The 21,197-nt window shown below is 42.8% G+C and overlaps 1 protein-coding gene across 3 annotated transcripts; it reads left to right on the forward strand.

Moving 5' to 3' along the window:
* Positions 1 to 1,673: 1,673 nt before the first annotated feature.
* On the forward strand, positions 1,674 to 20,972 carry LOC148015674 (protein CORTICAL MICROTUBULE DISORDERING 2-like). 3 transcript variants are annotated; one of them, XM_087664954.1, is made up of 5 exons: positions 1,674 to 4,389; positions 4,504 to 4,733; positions 18,776 to 18,943; positions 19,112 to 19,203; positions 19,354 to 20,972. In XM_087664954.1, exons 1-5 carry the CDS (start codon positions 3,516 to 3,518, stop codon positions 20,387 to 20,389), a joined length of 2,400 nt encoding a protein of 799 aa, XP_087521080.1. In that variant the 5' UTR covers positions 1,674 to 3,515; the 3' UTR covers positions 20,390 to 20,972. The 3 variants fall into 3 exon arrangements, with proteins under 3 accessions (XP_087521080.1, XP_087521079.1, XP_087521081.1); XM_087664955.1 differs by having other exon boundaries at positions 1,676 to 2,940; positions 3,579 to 4,733; positions 19,354 to 20,970; XM_087664953.1 differs by having other exon boundaries at positions 1,675 to 4,733; positions 19,354 to 20,971.
* Positions 20,973 to 21,197: the final 225 nt, after the last annotated feature.

Here is a 21,197-nt window from a genome sequence, read left to right on the forward strand (position 1 = left end):
CCATTAGTTAGTAGGGATTACTCTTCCCTACTTACTTTTGAGTCTCTCACGAAGGCGGGACTCGCTGCTTTTGTGGCTACTTCTTTTCCATTGCTTCCAGAGGATCCATCGTTATGTGATGAGTTTCTGGCCTCTTACAGCAAGAAGACATGATTAGTCCAGGGAATTTCTATGACTTTGACACATCGAGGCTTAGGGAAGGCTCTGTCTCTTCCCTCCAAAGGTGAACCTTTTATTACCACTCGTCAGCTTTTCTCTAATGAAGAGATTCTGAAGCTGTTACAAAAGCAAACAAGGGAAATTCTGGATGTTAAGAAGGTGATCAACTCTTCAAGAGTTTCCTTTTCCATGATCACTGATCCCATATGGAAGATGGTCTGTCAGTTTCTCCAGGACAGGTTTATGCCTGCCAAAACGCCATCCCAGTACTTGTGCAAAGAGCTTTTCACAGCTTCCAGGATGGTGTTGAAAGGAGTTGCTATTGATTGGAGCACTTACCTCCTTACTAAAATGGATCAACATTTTGTCAAAGTCACCAGGGATAATGTTACCAATGTCGCATATGGATCATATTTGTCTGCCTTCTTGACCTATTCCAGTTTACAGAAGATTGTGCCTCCACCTCCTCCGTCAGATCCAGTACCTCCTTCTCCACCTTCAGATGAGTTAGAACCTATTGACATAGAGGATGATGATTCTCCACCTCCTCTAGTCATATAGCGCAAACGCTTGAAGCGGATAGCGGATAAAGCTCATTCCGTACTTCCTTCAGTGCCCATACCTGCTACCTCTGGCAGTGAACTCCCTGGGTATCTCACTTGTAATAACTTGTTCAGAGCACATCGAGAAGGATCATTGGACATATCAGTTCCCTCATTGAACAGTCTAGTTTCAGGAGATGCAATTCCAGTAAATTTATAATGTCACAAAGATTTTGCTCAATACATATACTCACAATATTTTTTAGGCATAGTAATTTAATCATTTGTTGAGAAATTTTTACATTTGAAAAGGCCTCCCACATTACTCTATGTCTAACATTTTAAGTTCTTTAAAAGATGTATGATTAGGGATCTTGTTTTTGAAGGGATATATATAGAGAAATAGAGAAGACTTGTGGGATATAGTTCAAGCTTCTCATTCTCATTTTGTAGAAGATGTAGATATGGTTTTTTTTGTTTTTTTGGTGAGTAGGTATTGTATTATCAAAAAGTACTAGAGCTTTTATATCACCCAAAGATCATTACATCAACTTGTTCATAGGGTCCTTTTGGGCTAGCTTTGCCATAATGGCAGAGACTTCAAACACTCCTTTGGTAGTATAAGCCATAAGAACCACTTCAGATCTCTCTATCTTAAAGTACAAAACTTCATTCTTAGTGTTTCAAACCTTTCTAATACCCAATGTTCCCAAAATGACTCACCCTTTCCTCTAGCTTTCACTCTAGACTACCTTTGTCACATGGAAACAATTACTTTCCATGTGAATTTGGACTTAAAAAGGCCTTTGTAAATATACCACCTGTGACCTGCAGATGTACTCATGAGGATCGAGTGAGACATGGGGTGAATTAAATGTTTTCGATGCATAAATATTCGCACTCATGCACCCAATCGCTATGTCATAAGGCTTTGGAGGTAAAAGCTCAAGGAAGGGATGTTTTTCTTGTTACTTTTGAGGTGTGCATAGTAAGTGCGCACATTCAAGCATCGATGGATGTCTGGCTTTTCTCTCACAGTCGCAGAAGAGTATATGCAAAGCAAGTGAAAAAGGATGGACTCATGATGGGAGGCGCAAAGAAAAGGGGACTCTTTTTCAGAGCAGAAAATAGGCTTTCCATTAGTAAGGGGACTTATCTTTTTTTCGCCATTACTAAGAGCTTGATAATTATTCCTATAATGGAAAGCTGGTACAGCTGCCATCTCAAATCTATCCATGCAAATTACACAAAAAAATTATGCTCCCATGTGTTGTGCATAATCCCGATTGACATTTTGCTGTAGCCATGGCGGACCAACATTATCCCTGCTGCTTTAACCATATCATTTGCTTCACCAGCATATCATTGGCCGCCGTTACAACAAACTCTCACTCACGTCCGTCGTCATATCTCCTCACTCTGCATTCTGGCTATGGCAAAATCTCTTCTCGCTGACGCCTGGTAGACTCTGGTCTGCAATGATTTATGAGAGCAAGCTAGGACTTTCATGTTTCGCTATGGGTGGCGATTTATCCTTTGTCAGATGTGTTCTAAGCGAAGCGGCAAAGGAGCCGCCGATCCGGCAGAGAGAAAAGGAACATCGCAAGGCAAATCGTGCAGCGTACAGGCATCGCCGAGCACGAATTGCAGATTAAGCTTGCAAAAACTTCTCTCTCTCTCTCTCTCTCTCTCTCTCTCTGCTTACTTGACAAGATCTTCCTTGGTCAAGCCAGCGAAGCTTAAAGCGTGCTGCACATGTTCGTTGAAAGAGCAGTTTACGTAGGGAACGAAGTCAAGCCTTCCCCCTCTATCTCTCTCTCACATTGGATCTCTAATTCTGCCAGGTCAAGCCTTTCAATTCTAGATGTTACTGTTGCTGGTTGCTGGAGGGGTAAGCAGAGGTGAAACCGTGAAACGGAGGTTTTAACAGGGATTCTTCATTTTGAGGAAGGGCAAGTCAAAGACAAAAGGCGAATTGGAGATTAAGGCATTTTCCCTCTCTATTGGAGAGAGAGAGAGAGAGAGAGAGAGAGAGAGAGTGTGTGTGTGTGTGTGTGTGTGTGTGTGTGTTTTTGCAGAATTGACGAAAGAACACAAACAAAACAGACCGCCTGCCCGCAAGGCGCAAACTCAAGGTCGCTGCCATGTCCAACACTCACACTCTCTCTCTCTTTCACGGAGAGGCGCGCGTGACGGTCCTGGTTTAAAACCTGAGAAACGAAGCATCCAGTCCTCCAGGGTAAAGCAGACGCACAACGAGAATACATCTTTTTACCTTTTTGCCACTGTACTGCTCTCCTCTCGGTTGCAAGGGCGTTTTCCTTTGGTTGCAAGAAGACAAGAAGGGGGGGGACGGGGTCTGGTCACTGGTGCAAGGTCTTGATCACGGCGACAACCCATCACTTCTGCTGCTGCCTTTTTTTATAGGAGTTCACCTTCCGCCAATTATAACGCAATCATCCCCGCCTTTTCTGCTTCACGAATTCTTCGCGATTTTTGCATATTGCACTGCATGCAGGCTGAAACCAATTCTCATCTGAAAACTTCTAGGCAGCTTTTAGCTAGCGCTCTCTCTCTCTCTCTCTCTCTCTCTCTCTCTCTCTCTCTCTCCATCCATCCAAATTGTCGTTCGCCTCACCTTCCTCTCGCTTAATTCGCTAGGTATAATTAGTTCACCTTCCATAAATGCATGGTGATATTACAAAACCAGGCGTCGACGGCAATCGTTGCTGCAATCTCTCTCACACGTGTACTCACAAGCTCGCTCGTTTAACATAAATGAAATTAGATCTTCTATGAATTTCAATCCGAACCATGGCTTCCTTGACGCCTGGCATGCTTATGAAGCTAATTGAGAACATTGGCCTGGATGTGAAGGTAGCAGGTGCCCATCGTTCAGTCTTATTACAGGTGATCGGCATCGTACCTGCACTTACAGGGAGCGAGCTTTGGCCCAAACATGGCTTCTATATTAAACTTTCTGATTCTCTGCATGCTGCCTATGTCTCCTTGGCGGAGGATTTGGATGACATGATCATGAGTAACAAGATTCAGCTGGGCCAATTTATTTATTTGAACAAACTTGAACCAGGATCTCCGGTTCCCATCTTGCGTCATATGAAGCTCGTCCCAGGCAGGCATGCCTTTGTGGGAACACCTGATGATCTTATTGCCGTGAATATGCGCACTTTGGAGCAGAAGAAAATACCTGAACATAGAATTTCAGAAAGACAAAGTCATCCTTTATCACCATCCAGAGCTAATGCAGGCACTCCGTTTGCATTTGATCCTTCTTCCAGAGAGAGTATTGCTGCTAAGAATGCAGAAAGGCGAGCTTCTCTTGGCGCGCTGATTCAAACTGATGATTCAGAATCCAAACCTGTGCGAAATACGTTCATAGTGTTGCCCCAGTCTCCATATGAAATTAGGGGTGATCCCGACTCAAGGTCTTTAGGTGTACATCCTGGAAGGCAGTCTATTGACCGCGCAACATGGACTGTTTCAGAAAAGCAAGAAACTGTAGTACTTCCTGGAAGGCGGTCCATTGATCGTGCAGCATGGAATGTGTCAGAAAATCAGGAAATTGAGATTTCTCGGCAGAAAGGCAGGATCATCAAATCAAGAGTCTTCTCTGACTTTTGTTCGCGCTCAACACCAGTGTCTCCCAGCAGGGAAGCTTCTTCTCAAAGTACTACTCATTTCATTGACAGGGATAAGCCAGAAAATATGGCTTTTAACTTTGACAGGGATTCCTATGGCAATTGTATACCTATATCTGATTCCAAAAAGTCTCATGTGATAGGTAAATCAATTGATCCTATCTTCAGGCATATGCAGCAGTCATCTGCAAATGTAAAAAGAGGAGCTGGTGTTGGCAAAACAAGTCCCTTGTCCAGATCAACAGACAGCACGAAATCAAGTGGCCAGTTTAGGCAGTCTCTAAGTAAAAGCAGAGAAACTGATTTTGGACTCACACAAGGAAATAACCACAGGATGCGCGCCAACAGCGACAGTGAAAGTGATTCTTCTAAGGTAAAATCTTCAGCTTTACACCTACTTTCCTGATCACTTTGTGAGAAGGTGGATCTTTTCTCAAGAACTGGTTTTACAAACTTAAACCTTTAGCATTTAGGCATTTTAGTGCATTTGCTCGGAAACAATGAAAACAGTATCAAGCAACAAATTAAACTGTTTCAAAAATGATGAAAGTCGACATCTAGTTAGTGTTGATGCATTTTAGTACTTGTACACTGGAACAAATGACAACACAGTGAAGCAACAAATCAAGTAACTCAAATATGACAAAAGTAGACATGCCAATGAGTGGTTTAGACATATTTAATAACCAATGATCAATGATAAGTTCTGCTACTGTTAGTACAACAGGTTATGTAAGTTCAAGTTTGTAGAAAGATGTAAGCACAACATATGTTTGCCTCTATTCAGCCAGCATCTGCTTTCTAGTATTTGCTAACCAGGAACCCTTCACTGGTTACGCAGTAGAGACTTCTGGGGCTGGACACACACAAGTTCAATGCATTTCACAGTACCTGCTTGCCAAACAGGGACATATTACGCTACTTTCTCATGACACCATCAGATTGCATTTACCATTAAATAAGGTCAACAGGTAAGAAATAAAGAAACAACATTCTGTGAAGTGTTCAATTTCTGAGGAGAAGTAGCATCTGGTTTCACACGGTTTCCCTACGTGCTAGTCCTGCACCCATGCTTTTTGTAGTCCTTATGGAGCACATGATGAGTGCATAAAAGGGGAGGTCGCAATCCTTCTCTACCCAATTGGAGCTCTTGTTTCCATGCTGGAAGCCACTAGACACATGCTGGACATGGCAGAATTTCTACCAAATGACTCCCAAGTTTCCGTTCCCATTATTCCAAACATAACAGCAGCACATAGATCTCAGCTTGTGCCTCACTTCATCAATGCTTGCTTCAGGCCTTCTTGTGGGGGACTCGGATAAAGAAGATGACTGGAACAAGTCCCTTGGTCCTCACAAGTGTGCTTCAAAGTTCACCAGAATTTTTAAAAGTGATTGACCCTACTTCCACGTTCATGTGAATAGAAGATGTTATTCCATCAAGCAACAAATAAATGCAACTATTTGGACCTACCTTAATGAAGGCTAGAAGTTTGTGCTGATATATTCTGTGCAAGTTTTTGGGACAATCTATAGGACAGCATAGAGTAGAAGGGAACTTCCAATTGATTTCTTTGCCCTGCTCAAACTGTTACGATCAATTCCATCGTACCAAGGCATCACAAGCAAAACCTCAAGAATGAAATTATCATGGTCCACAGAGTCTCGCACATGGTTGTAACACAACACCCAACTAAAATCAACAGAAAACAGCAAAAGAAAACTCACAAAATTAGGAAAGCAAATGCAGATGCTGAAGTCTGAACTGCACAAGTGCAAAGGATGCAATCCAAGAGTCTGGTCACAGCTATCCGACCAAGGATGATAGACATACAATGCACAAGGCTGATCTGTGACCAGACTGCCACATGATAGGTCTGACTGCTGCAACATCAGCAAGTCAGAATGTTCTTGTTGCATCATCTGCTGGTACTTGCTGAACTAAAAGATAGAGTGAAAATACTACCTCTATTTAGGTCAAGGGGTTGACCTAACCAACCTTCCACCAACTAACTAGAGTTAGATTTATTTACGCTAGAGCCTAAGGTCACTCTTTAATGTTCTAAGACACTAGGTGTACACACACTACATTGACACTTTAATAAGTGTCCACACCACACGAATGACATTGGGCACTGCCCAAAATTGCAAATTCTAACAATTTGATGTGTGGTGGCCTATTTCATCCATGCAGGCTGCGCTTGTTGGCTAGGCATTGCCGCCTAGCTGAGGTGTTGAAACCAGCCTTCCTTCTCGGATAAGGTGGTAATACCTGATTAAGCACTTAATTACAGCAATCAATAAATGAGCATAAACTGAAATGCACATTTTACTTTAACAATCTTGGGCAATAGCCACCTGTTGACCCCAAAAATTTGACTTATATTGCCAATAGATTGTGTACAAGCTAAGATTTCAAAATCTCCTCTGTTGATCCAAAAGCCCCTTGTTGTACAAACAATCAACAAGCAACTTGGGCCAATCGCCCCTTGATTTTCACCTAGGACTTGCACAAATGGGACCCCAATTGGCCAAATGCTACCCCAAATTCACAATGGATGAGCTAGCATTTGAAATCCTTGACAATTCCTTGAATTTCAGGTGTTGATTTTAGTGTACAATGTCCTTGACTGATGGCATGGGTCCCAATGCAGCTGCTAAACCATTATTTCTACTGCAAATTAGGGTTTACAACAGAAATTCTCTTGCTATCTACCAAATCTAGCTATCACCTTCTCCAAATGGCTGAGAAATGTTGAGATAACAAGAGAATGGGCTGGAGAAGGTGAGAGAAAGCTGAGATGAGAGAGAAATTTGATATTCTTCACGAGGAAATCCTAAAATCTGCTTACTGCTTGCTGTCTACTCCAGCCTGCATTAAATGCAATCACCTACTACCAGGCACCTCCAGAATGTTGTTGCCAGCCTCTAATGGGTGATTCCTTGCTATTGTCCACCCACTACATCCTCGGGGTCCTTGGCCTGTTATCATGAAATAACTACCATCTGCATTAGATGTGCTAAACAACCTTGAACATTTGATTAATGTTATCAACAAGATCAAAGCATCTCAAAAATTTCACATCCTTGTGACATGACACCTTAGCAGAATGGTGTTACTGAAAGAAAAAATCTAACACTTATGGAAATGACTCATTGTGTACTCAAGCAAAGGGCTACCACACAAGTTTTGGTTTGAGGATCTCATGTCTTAAATCGCATACCGACCAAAGCACTAAAGACAATCATACCATTTGAAGCTCATCATGGAAAGAAACTCAAGATTGACTACTTTCGGATATTTGGATGCATAATCTATGCACATGTTCTAAAAGAGCTTCATGGAAAGCTCGATGATAAAACAATAAAATGCATTTTTACTAGCTATAGTTCGAAGAGCAAGGGCTATCGTTTGTACAATCCACGCACAAAGAAAGTATTCTCAGCTGAGATGTTATATTCACTGAAAATGCAACATTTTCATGAGATCAGTTTGAGATGACTTGTATGGTTTTGACCGCTTCTATCCTTAATAGATAGCGTAGCATTAAAAGTTTGTCAGAGCTTATGGTTACACAGCTTTTTTTTTTTTTGCATTTGCATTATTGAAAGAGAAATATAGTTACGGATCTTTCTTAACTTTACAAAATACTTTAGCCACCTTGTAAGCATCCGTTAGATTCCAACCACCCATGACATTTGAGATTTCTTTGAGGATCTTTTGCTATTTTCTTTGGGGTCCATGCTTGATGTAAATGGTCAAACAGACATATTACAACAAGCTGTTGCTGCACCACATGCTCCCGAATAGTAGACACTTGATCTTAGATTGACTCATGCAATGGAAGATATAGTACAACATGAAAAAGTTATTGTAAATGCAACTAAAACAATCCCTAGATGGCTGTTACAAACTCTCCAAGAGAGTAGCATGGATGCTCCCTTACCTCAACGCATTAGAAGGGCTGCTAGAGATGCATAATGCAAAGGGGGCACATTCAGCTAATATTATCAAAGTAGATGATGTTTATGATGAGTGTGTGTTCATGAGCTCACTATTAGATGATAATGAGTCTACTTCCTTGAACAAAGCTTGGCAAGATGTACATTGGATATAGGCCATGCAAGAAGAGTTAGACTCTATTGCCACTAACTCTACATGGAATCTTGTGGATTTACCACTTGGTAAAAAGGCTATTGGCACAAAATGGATTTTTTAACTCAAACACAAGGCTAATGGCACTATTGATATACATACGGCACGATTGGCAACACAAGGATTTGCACAACAGAAGGGCATAGATTATGAGGAAACTAATTTTGCACAATGAATGCTTATGCAATGGCATTTAAAACAAATGCGAGATTCGCAATAACAGTTAGGGCAGTGTGTTCCTTAGATGCTCCTGGCCGCGAGGCCAAGAGGGTATGTTCTTTGAGCATAGAGAGGCTCGGCTAGTGCTTAGAGCCAGTGTTGGGCCCGTTTTAGGTCCCAATAAGAAGCTAGCCTTCCTTCCATGGATGGGTGGTAAATCCCCAATTATAACTTAATTACAGCAACAAACAATAAATGCAAATTGGAAAATACAAATTTACCTATTGCTCTTGGACAATGCACACTTAATTGGCCCCCCTCTCGGTGTTTCTTTAGCTTTATTAAAGAAGAAGTTGATTTACAATGGGATTCTCCCAATCCCCTTCGCAATCCAAACTCCCCTTGCTGTCCAAAGTGACCAGCAAGTCTTCAATCTGACTTGCCCCTTGATTCAAGCACTTAATTGGCCTTCACCCACTTCATAGACGATGGAAATGCCCCAAATTCAATGGTTGGCTAGTCCTCCACCTGAATTTAGCTGAAATTCACCTTTAGCCATGAAAAATCCAAGTCTTGAAGCTTCCAATTTCTGGCATGCTTCCCAAGGCTGCTGCTAAACCCTAATTTCTGCTGTAAATTAGAGTTTATACCAAAGAAATTTGCAATTTCTCAGCCTCCAAGGGCCCAAATGCTAAGATCTTCGGAGCAAGGCTGTGAAATGGGTGGGAGATGAGAGAGAAAATTCAGAGTTTTGTCGTGAAGAATGATTGAAAATCAATCAAATGCAGTTGGTGCCCTATCACAACAGCATTAAATGCTGTCGCCTACAACTGAGACATCCATAACAGCTGTCACCTTGTACCTAGATGCAATTGCCCAACTGTGGAGAGTCTGAATCTGAATCGCCTCCTCGAAACTCACACGTGGATGGCTACAATGGCTGAAAATAGGCTGGCCATGGCTGCTCACAACTCTCCCACATTTGCTATAGCAAGAATGATCTCGTTTTTCCTCTTCTTCAACCTTTTACTAGCCTGTATGGGCAAGTTTGCCAAGTGGCAACCTTCCCAAATGGTTTTTCCAACATTATCCATCATTAAATATTAATTTTCAGCCTTTAGTTACTGAAAATTAATCTAATAATTATTTTGGTGCCTAGAAAAATAATCTGACTGGCCAATAATTAAATTGACTAGGCATCTTCCACTCCGGAGTCTCTCTGTACCATCTTTGACCATTAGATTGGCATTAGGTACCATTAAATGCCACATCTCTAATGTTACTAACTAACACTTATGGCTAAATGAATAACCTAGGCCAACAATTGACACCAGATACCACGAAGTATCTGTGCAACATAACTTATAGCAACTTTTGCCTTTGACATCCTGTGATTTTCTCTGGTCTCGGGCTCGTAAATTTACTCTAATCTAGTTGCGTCTCACATGTGCAACATTTACTTAATCATGTGATTAAAAATCTAGTTGCACCTCACATGTGCAATATTTACTTAATCATGTGATTAAAAATTAATTCACATATTAAGTGAGGTTTCAAAAATACATGTCCTCATGACAGCCCTCCCCTTGAAATCCTTGCAATCGTCCTTGATTGCACTGCCAAATGCATCAAAAGTACAGTACGACACTGGAATTTCCATAGGGCATTATAGTCAACATAACATTGCGCACTACTGTTCAACCATTCCATATGCCCAACATATACTAAAAATTACCAGCCAACATAACATAACATAAGACTCACAAAGAATCTCAAAAACATTGCCAGATTATCATGTGACATGTCCATTACTCATGAGCTTAACTCACCTGGTGACAACGAGCAACAATTACTGAGGGCTAGACAACTGGTGGAAGAGGGCCAATGGATGCAAATTGCAAAACAAGGATGGGGCTGAATGGTAGGCAACTTGTCTATTTATAGACATGAAGGGATTCTCACAAATGAGGTTTCAGCATGTGGGATACATAAACTCTCTAGAACCGCTCCCCGTTTAATGAAACTTTTAATAATTTGTTGTTTTGGGGCTATTTTAAAGAGCTAAGGGTAATGAATTTTTACCTCAATAGACTTATTGCCACGTGGGGTCTTAAGAGCCTTCTTTTGCTCACAAGGGCTTATAGCGCATCAGATGTATCTTATTGCCTTGAGCATAAAAATCTCATAGCTAATAAAGAATGATCTCTATGGCCCAAAAGCATGAGGTGGCACAAGGAGTACTGGGGGGAAAATGCATATACTACAATGGGTTAGGGGGCAAAGGTCAATGACAACAATCTTCGTTGGTATGACCGTTCTTGCCACAGGAGATGCATCCAATGGTCAAGGTCCTATTTGTCAGAAGGCCATAGCACCAATGTGGCAAACTCATGAAGGGAGGGGGAAGGGAGAAGAAGATAAGGATATCTCCCAATGATGTAGTGGAAATAAGGGAAAAAACTCAGGGTGATGCCGGACCCACAACCTTGGTTTGCCTTCTCCGATGAAGAGAATCTTGAGCTCTCTAAGTATCTCCACTTTGATACCATGTCAAGAAAAGCGACGAGATGGTATACACTCACACTATATCAAAGAGACAATAGTGTTTGCAAGGAGAAATACAGAGTGTACAACAAACACTGAGAGAAGAAAAACTCAAAAGAACAGTGAAGAATGATGAACACTAAATTGTGTTGACTAAATCATGCTGATATACTGCAACAAAGCTCAAAGATGACTGCAATGTCTTGGCTGATCAGGCAGCACCTATAGGTGATCTACACAATGAAGGGCGCAAAACATGATCCTTTGGGTAGTAGGCTATCGAAGATAAATGCTGAATGATGAAGGATAGCTATAGAGGGGGCAGAATGTAGTCCTTGAATGTTGTTGGAGAGGAGAGAAGATCACCACCAACCACCGAGCTCCAAAGTGAGAAGAACAGCATGGTGGCCTACCTCAAGGTGAAACACAGCAATATAGGGCCTCCCATCAACAAAATGCAGCATAGAGGGGCAGCAAGCAGCTTGTAGAAGACAGAATGGGTGTCGAAGAGATCCCAGGCAGCAAAACGCAAATCCTAATGATGTGAATGGTGTTGCCTGCAGCAATCTTAATGATGTCTCAGCTGGGCGGCAGCATCTAGCCACCAGCAAACACGACCTACAACAGATGCAACAGGCAACCAAGCGTCAGACAGCTGCAAAGCATCGTCCACGAACTGAGTTGTCCTCCTGGTCGAGGTGTAAACAGTAGTGCAGAGGCTGAGGAATGAAGAGAAGACTGATAGAATTGTCAGAAGTGGTGCAGCATTGGAAGCATAGACAAGTGCTGAAATAAACTACTGAACACAAGACAAAATAGAAAGAAACAAAAGGAAACTCCAAAATAAGAGAAATTAGTGATGTGCTTGGGAAATGGAATCCATATACCAAACACAAGAATGACGCATACAACAACGAGTCACTGGCTACGTGGGCACCAGCACTAGCTCTTCTCTCCAACAAGAAGACCACCCAAAGAATGATGATGATTGCATGAGAAGGAGCCCTTGAATAAATAGGCCCAAAATATGCCAAATATGGTAGCTGGTTAATGCTGGCTGACTAGCATAAAATGCCACAAATGCCATACAAAAATCACTAAAATAATGACTAGTGTGCCCAGCCCAACTGGCATGCATAGACTCACACACGAGCTAAAAAATATTTTGCGAACACCCTCTCTCGAATCATGGGTGATCTGATGCAATACAATGATACAATGATAATGACTCATCACAGTCCATACAACATAGAACCACCAAACTAGAACCATGGATACCCAAGCAGTGGGTAATCAAGCCACCACCAAGGTGCCTCGGAGACAACCTAATGTTGATGTTGATTGTACCAGCTCTCGAAAATAGAGAAGAGTCATGATAGATCTTTGTGTCTGTCAACAATGTCTCGCAGTAGCATACAAGACCATCCTGTCAAAAATACCTCTCGACATACCTGACCATGGATTCTCCGCCTTTGGCCAAGATCACCAAAGTGTCCCCTCATGTGAGCTCTGACTAGGAGCCAATCCCGCTCTCTATCAAAGAAACAACTCATCATGAACCTGGATGTCAATCCAAGCTCCAAGATTTGAATCTGTCAAACTTCGTTTGATGCATCAAGAACGTCCCTCTCTAGAACCTATGCATGTTTATACCTGTATAGATGAGGCTCGATTGCCCCATCTCACCACTCTCTCACACTCCTTCTAGATCACCTAGACTAGAAAGCAATAGAGGAAGGGGCAGTCAAGCCCTTCCCAAGGTCTGAAGAAGTGGATCCTTGCTATGCCCAGGACTTCTCCTTGGCCGAAGGATTGAAGTCAGAATTTGAGAAAAAGGATAACTTATCTGAGGAGTCCACATTCTGCTTCTTCTTCTGCTCCTTTCGTGAGGCTCCTAACTCCTTGCAGTCCTTCCGCAAGTGTCCCTTCTTACCACAGTGATAGCACTCGACCTTCAGCTTCTTCTTCCAGTCACCCCCCTCAAAAGTTGTAAAGGCCTCACTAGAACCTCCATAATAAGATGCAAGCCTCCCCTATAAACGCAAAGATGCCTCATGCTCAAGCAGCATCAAGGACATGTGTTAAGCTCACAAGTATAGATGATGTCTGCGCCCTCAAAGCATTTGCCACTCCATCAAACTTCGGGGGGAGCTTGTAGAATACTATTCCCACTAGATGTACCTCAGGAAGGGTAGACTGCATGTGTTGAAGCTAGTCATGTACCTGTGTAACACAGAGCAAGAATGACTGGACGGTGTCCTTCGGCTCAAACTTCATTTGGTGAAGCTGTCCATGAAGGGTCACAATGTGAGAGTGCGCAACAAAAAAAGGAGCTCGAACACAGAGGAAGAGAGATAGACAACCTGCAAGAGAATAAGAAAAGAAACCTGTATGGAACAAGGAACAAATGCTAAATACAAGAGGATTGATCAGTCCTTGCACACACCCCACAGCGTCGTTGAGGACACCATATCAGGTTGATGATGACAGCATCACCGGAGACAAAGAAAGATGGTGTAGTCAAAGTGTGCATGTACCGAAGAGAAAGAAAACTGAATGAGATAATTGATTGCCAAGTGGGAAATGGCTATAAATAGCCAAATATCCCAAAAACTAGCTGACCTGAAATCTAGGGCCAAAATATGGCCGAGTAGCATTTGATGCTAGTAAAAATGCCGGAAATGCTGAGAAAAATCCTAGAAAGGGTGGACAATGTCCAACAAGTGAGGTAGGTTGAAGAATGCAAAAATTGCCTAGGAAATGCACATAAAATCGCGAGTGGAAGAGAAAATGCACCGATATGCAATAAAGTAACTACTCTAGAATGAGCTACCTTCTCCGTCAAAACAAGTGATAGACAAGCTAGAGCTCCTACAGCCCTCCTTTGACTCAAACTGAACCTCATGGGCAGGAGATGACAAGGCATGACAACAATTGCTAACACCTCCTCTTAGATCCTGAATGTTGCAAAAGGCCAAGGGAGAAACAGATCCTGGGGCGGCAAGAGGAATGCCAATGTCGATGAAGTCTGTCAATGAAGACTGCCGATGAAGAAACTCCTCACGATTCTGGAAATCTCCTCTGAAACACTAGGGGCCAAGAAATCCACAGCCACATCACCAAGATTGTCCTCCTCTGAAAGGGATGGGGCGTACGAGGGAACCACCGGAGGAGATGGTGGGGGATGGGAAGGTACCTATGGAAAAGATGGTGCACAGGCAAGAACGGGTGTAGCAAGAGACAAATGCCTTGGAGGACCCTACATAAGAGAAGGGGAATGGAGCCTATAAAGCCCGCTCTCCTGCCAACCTGTCGTGATAACAACCCCTATAGAAGAAACTTCAATACAAACAGCCTGTTCAATGAATACCAACCCGGGTACCAAGCCTAGGAAGGCCATAAACTGAGAGGAGTGGAAAGCCCAAGTCCAGAACACAAAGTGCCTATGAAAGGAAGCTCGACGCACGGTCAAGAAATAAAAGCAAAGTGCCAACACCACAAATAGGCACCGATACAATGTCACCAATAGTGACTAAACCCTCGAGAGGCATAGATCCTCCAACAAATCACCTCGTAGAGTCATATGACGAGAAGCTCCACTATCAACCACCAGCCTATTAGCGGTAGAGTCATCCCCTGGACAGGCTGTGTTAGGGTTTCTGCACAGTTAGGGTTTGGTACAGCAGTACGGCAGAGGGCAGAAGCCACGTCAGCAGCAGGCAGAGTACAGTGCCATGTCAGCAGACTGCGCAGGTGCCACGTGGCAGCCTGCAGTGCAGTCAGACAATTATTTGGCATTATTTTATTGCAGTCGGCTGCATTTAATGCAGCCAACCTGGTTATTTTATGCCTTTTATTTCTGCTTTATATAGCAGTCCTCCACCACATTGTTGACACATTATTCAGTGATTTCAGATTCTGATCTTGAGATCTGTTGCCTGAGACAGACTGTGCTCGGGCTGACGGAGATCGAGGTCATCAAATCGGATACATACGCAGATATTTCCTCTGCCCCCTTGTGTATTTCTGCACTCTTATACGGCATACTACACCGCAGATTTTCTGCATTTACACTCTCCTTTTCTCTCTCTCTCTCTCTTCTCTCTGTGTTCACTCTCTCTCAATCTTTGTCCTACGCTTCCACATCGCTGCACTTTGACATGGTATCAGAGCGGTGAAGATGGACTGACCGAGGGCCAAACCTATCTGAAGAGGAGATTTCAGCGCGACACATGGCTGCGTTTCCAAGATTCGAGGGCGAGCGGGAGGGCTGCGCATCGGATCAAGGCTGAAGCGATCGTGGGGGTGCGGGAAAGGAGTCTAATCGGTGAATTTGCTACAGGTTATTGCTGTTCGAAGGGGAGGAAGGCTGCGTTTGAGGCCTTCCATTGTAGATTTTACCTTTCATTGCCTCCGGCGTGTGAAGAAGGTTTGGGCAGCAGAGGAACCAGCCCTAGAAGGCTGCGTTTTCACAGTCAAAGAGGGCTGATTTTGCGTTTGTGCAAGTATTGCAGGTTCACATGTCTATAGAGACTGATTTGGAGTTCCAGGCGATCATGGACAGGAAGGCGCCTGTCCTGCTAGCTCTTCCATCGGATCAAAAGCTTGATGGTGACAATTACCGCATCTGGTGGGTGATGATGTTGGCCATTTTGGAGTCTTATGATTTGGTGGAACTAGTGATGGAGGAGATTAACAAGCCCTCGGTGAGGGATGAGTCCAAACTCTCTTCCAATGCTCATGCGGAGTTGACCAAGGCCCAGTCTCATTGGGACAAACTGAATGCCAAGATTCAATCTTTTCTTTTTCTATCTTGCACCACAGCTGTGATAGCTCACATCGAGCACTTGACGGTGGCTCATGAGATATGGCTGGAGCTCAACCAGATGTACAACCGGATGACCCTGATGAAGAGGGTTTCTTTGGAGATGCAGATGCAGACCTTGTCCGTGAATAAGTCTTCTTCACTTTGAGGACACATCAACAAGCTTCGGCAACTTCAAATGCAGCTTCAAAATGCGGGAAAGCCTATTTCCTCCGAAGACATGGCGATCACTTTACTGTCTCAGTTGCCGCCACGATTCGGTACCTTTTATTCCGCTCTTATTGCATCAGGGTGGGAGTCGACTCTTCGGTGGGAAGAGTTGATTCCTATGGTCTTGGACCAGAAGGAACAGGCTCTTCTTCGGCAGCATTCCAGATCCCTCAATCTAATGTCTCGTCTAGGATCTGAGAGGGGGTGTTAGCGGTAGAGTCATCCCTTGGACAGGTTGTGTTAGGGTTTCTGCACAGTTAGGGTTTGGTACAGCAGTACGGCAGAGGGTAGAAGCCACATCAGCAGCAAGCATAGTGCCACATCTGGAGGCTCTCCACTGATTCCATTTGCCTGATGTCACCCTGGTATCTATTTTTTGCAATTTGGAGTCCTTCCCCCTAACTGGCTTCAGCAATCTTACACCTGGTGACAACATCCACAACCTGGTATCAGTGATCCTATCTATATTTGCAACTCTTCTCCATCAAACATTTGTTTTCAGCATTTTGGCCTCTAGCATATTCGTTTGCTGCCCAAGCCATCTTCCTGGCATCAAAGGGTTGCGCTTTGCTCCCCCGACAACTAATGATCATCTTCCTCATCTTCAAAGGCATCAGAGGTCTATGGTTTGCTCCTTGAACAGCTACCCTTCACCTTTCAGTGATTACTTCAATAGCCCACTGCTCGAAGGACTACGTTTCACTCCCTTCACTGTCCAGATTCCCTACAGGTGTTGCTACCTGAGTCAGATAGGATAGTGCAATCATCTTCGGAGCTTTAGCTCAGTTGTATCAACTTTTCTTCTCATAGCATGATTCAATGCATCATCATTGTGTTCTTCTTGTGTTTCTAAGGTTTCCGTTCTCTCTTAGTGTTTGCAATACGCACTTTGTGTTTCAACCTACAAACCCCACTCTCTTTGCACCGTCACATATCTTCTTGTGTTTCTAAGGTTTCCGTTCTCTCTTAGTGTTTGCAATACGCACTTTGTGTTTCAACCTACAAACCCCACTCTCTTTGCACCGTCACATATCTTGACAGGGGTCCCCATAGCTTTCCCTTCCATTGCCCGATGGTGAGGGGGGTAATACTTCTCTTGGTGCTTACGGGATTTTGATCATAATTACTTCATTTTCATATGTACTTGTACCATTATCATGAAGCTTTATCTCTAACTTTTCATGCTCCAAAATTTTCACTAGGTTCTAGGCCTTTTTTTCCTCTAGAGCATGGAAATCCTTTATGAATGTGAAATGAGGGGGAGTAAGTATCAACCCCTTTGCCATAGCATAGTCACACACCATTTCCTAGGAATTAGCTCGTTGAGAAACCAAGTCATTTGGTACATTTCCCTACTTCATTCGTATTTCCTCCTTTCTCATTTTATCGTTCTTCACACACCTTGTCGACAACCCTTCACCTTGTTGGGGTGGTTGACATCTCTATGTCACATCACCCATTTCATTCCCCATTTTCTCATCTATTTATTATTCATCCTCTTTTTACTATTCACACCCAAGGTCTACAGGTTCTTCCTAGTTCAGGGCTTTGGATGTTTCAGCCATGGCTTGGTGCCTAGGCCTTCATATACCTTCCAACATGGAGTAACAAAGGTTGTGGCTTCTCTCCTAAGATTGAGTTCCGAGTTTTATCAGCTCATCATGTCTATTCTTCTTCACTACATGTTACCTTATAGGTGGAACACTAGGCCCCCCAAATTGATCTTCTTCTCTCTTGCACTCCTCTTTTCTACTCCTTTTTGGGCCTGAGAGGGGGTGTTGAGGAACCAAGCCATTCAATACATTTCCCCTACTTCATTTTTTAATTGTTTAATTACTACCACATTGTGTTTAACATACCTATTCTTTCATTGCATCCTTAATACATATTCCTTAAAACAAATTCCCTTTTCAACCAACAATGCACAAACAATCATTTTATAACTTTTAAATACAACTTTTATTAACTTAATTATCTTCATAGAATGCCAAAACCATTGGCCAAAAAGAAATCTGCCAATAACCTAGGATTTGGCCTTCTAGTCCTCAAGTGGGTATGGCCTAAGGAACCACACATCTTGCCCTATGCAGCTGGCAAGGCATTGAGCTTATGAGTTACCCTCCCTAGACCCCACACTCAACCCTAATATCTAATGTCTAAACCATGTTCACACAATGTATGCACATACGCTTACACATACAAGATTCATTGAACAATTTTCAACCAGAGTAGCTAATTTAGACACATGACATACCAGATGTTCAAAGTGAATGTTAAAGATAAACTCACTGCTTGAATACCAAATAACTTTGCTGCATCTTTATACGATAGATTCCAACCGACTGTTTAATATCCCAGCTATAAAACTAATTCTTGCTACAGAGTACTAAACTGTGATTATTAGGAAGAGATGAAAATAGATAGGTACATCCTTGTTCTCTACTTCACAGAAAGTACTACTTACACTGCATGTTCGTCAGAATACTTTCGAAGTTTTAAGTTAAGAAACTGTTTGTAACAGGGAACAGAAGTTCATGACAAGCATGAGTTACCAGGCATTCCAACCAGCTTGAGTTCATGTAGAAGTTCATCATGTAGAGAATCTTGCAACATGGCCCCTAATAACAGGATACCAAACTGCAGAACATTTTGGGATAGCCTTCCAGCAGCTTTGTCAACATTGGGCAAGGTATAAAACCAATTCTTGTAAAACTAAACTTAGCAGGTCTACAAAACTTGAATTATGTTCAGAGGATTAACAAACAAAATTCTTGACCACTGTCAAGGAGGAATGGAATAACAAAAAGTGCACGCCAAAATGACTATTGAACAGACATAATATCTGTGAAATGTGCAGGAAGCGATGCAGCGACATTCAGCAGCATCTTGTGCTGCAGCAGAGGCTTTACAAGAAGCTTCAATCATAGGGCGTGTCATGAGAAGCTTAAGGTTAGTCTTTTACAATTTAATGCAGAGATTTGCTCAAAATAATGTTCAAGCAACGGCTGCATACAGTGCATGCGTCTACAGCTATATTAACAAATTGTGGTTTTTGTTCATTTTTACGAGCTGATTTTGGTATGGCGTTGCTTTATGAAGTGACTTTGCAGAACTATGCTCATTAGCCAAAAAGGATGACCCTCAGCCTTATGTTCAACAGTTTCTGAGATTCTACGACACCTTGGGACAGTGCAGCAGTGTTGCTGAAGCTTTAGTGGAGATGAAAGTTCCAGACAAAGCAACTGGCACCCAAGGAAAAGATGCAAATGAGAGAAAAGAAGCCGCTCGCAAGCTATTAGAGGAGAAGAGCGGATCTGCAATGTCATGGGTTGATGCTGCTTTATCTGCTGACTTGAAATTGAGTGCTCTGTGGAACAAAGACGATGGCAGCTTGTGTACGGCCAAAAGTTCTCTGAAAGACATGTCTGATAGTGGGTGTCGGAAAAATAAGATGGGATCTTCTAATCAAATTTCTCCTTTGCAATTCCCAGCTGCTCCCAAGCCTCCATCTCCACTATCTGCTCCATCTAGTCGGTTCTCATGTATATCTCCCAAACTGCCTTCTGCTCCCCCTAATCATTTGGTCATATCCTCAAACGCACAACACAATATTGTTAAGAAGGGCGCTTCTGTTGTCAAAAGCTGGAAATCCAATTTTAGAGCCGGTCTCCCATTGAATCCTCTTAAATCAGATGCTTCTCTCTCTGCTGCGAAGTTATCAAGCAAGAACCCGGGTTCTCTGGGCAAGAAATCCGCTAGTGCTGTGGATTCAACAGCAAAACATGTTGGCTTACTGGAGACAGCAAAGCTTGCAAAGCAGTTACAAGCGGAAGCAGAAATCTGGTTCATTAAATTTATGGAGGGGTCTCTGTACGTCGGATTTCGAGCAACCATCAAAGGAGCAAGCGAACTAAATAATGTGGACAAAAAGAGTACTTGGTCAGAAAACAACAACAATAAAGTGTCAAATGTGTTATCGGACCTGAAGAGAGTCAATGATTGGTTGGATGAACTGGCCTTTAATAAAAGGAAGGAACTGAGTTCTGCTTCACTGGAAAGCATAACTTTGTTGAAGCAAAAGCTATGCGACTTCCTCATACAGCTTTGCCTTCACAATCCAGCACAGTCCACATGAGCAAACTTCTCTGTTGTCTGCATAATCCACACGTCTTCAGCTGAGTAAGGCTTTCTCCACAGTCCAGCATTGTCCACCCTCATGCGAGGCTCTGTGATTTAGACTTCTAGGAGCTTCCAAGGAAAATCTTGCTTCCGATGCCTGCTCCTTCATCATCTACCTAGTGAGGAATGACCAGTTGATCATCAGCTTGAGCCTCTACCGACATTATCTCCCACAACTTCCTGCACCTTCTAGGCTAAGTCATAAGGTTCCCCTCATTGGTTCATGCACCTTGTAAGTCATAAGGTCCCCTCATTGGGGTGTATACCTCCAATTTAGCACTTGAACCATCTTCCTGGTGGGTCAACAATTGGCTATGTTAATTAGCTATTTCGAATTAGATCAATACAAGTGTACAATTTCTGAAGGCCCGGCATCATATCATGGAAGCATCCAACTAACTTTCTCAGCTTGAGTAATTGGAAGCATAACCATGCGTATACCAAAAAACCTTTTCTTGGCCAAGACAGAAAAGAAACCTCTTGATTATTAAAACCCTACAACGGATAACACGTGCGCATGACTCAAGGTCACTTGGCAAAATAGCAACCCTCTAATACGACCCTAAGAAGGACATTGATATGGAAATTCAAAATTAAAAGTAAAGGCATTTCTAGTATCTCATTTGATTAAAGCCCAATTCAACACCAAAAGTGAAACAAACCGGAATATCCACTCCATGAAATCTCTCTCTCTCTCTCTCTCTCTCTCTCTCTCTCTCTCTCGTCACAACATGTAAAACCTATCATTCTTAATCTTTCCCCTT

The sequence above is a fragment of the Lygodium microphyllum genome, chromosome 24, assembly GCF_053477565.2.
Source record: "Lygodium microphyllum isolate KBCC chromosome 24, Lygodium_microphyllum_v1.1.10, whole genome shotgun sequence".
NCBI lineage: Eukaryota > Viridiplantae > Streptophyta > Polypodiopsida > Schizaeales > Lygodiaceae > Lygodium > Lygodium microphyllum.

Excerpts from the sequence above, each read along its gene's own strand:
- LOC148015674 (XM_087664953.1), top strand. The coding sequence starts at position 3,516 with ATGGCTTCCTTGACGCCTGGCATGCTTATGAAGCTAATTGAGAACATT. Across the intron at positions 4,734-18,775 it reads GTGAAAGTGATTCTTCTAAG|GGAACAGAAGTTCATGACAA; the intron begins GTAAAATCTTCA and ends TGTTTGTAACAG. Across the intron at positions 18,944-19,111 it reads CTTTGTCAACATTGGGCAAG|GAAGCGATGCAGCGACATTC; the intron begins GTATAAAACCAA and ends TGAAATGTGCAG.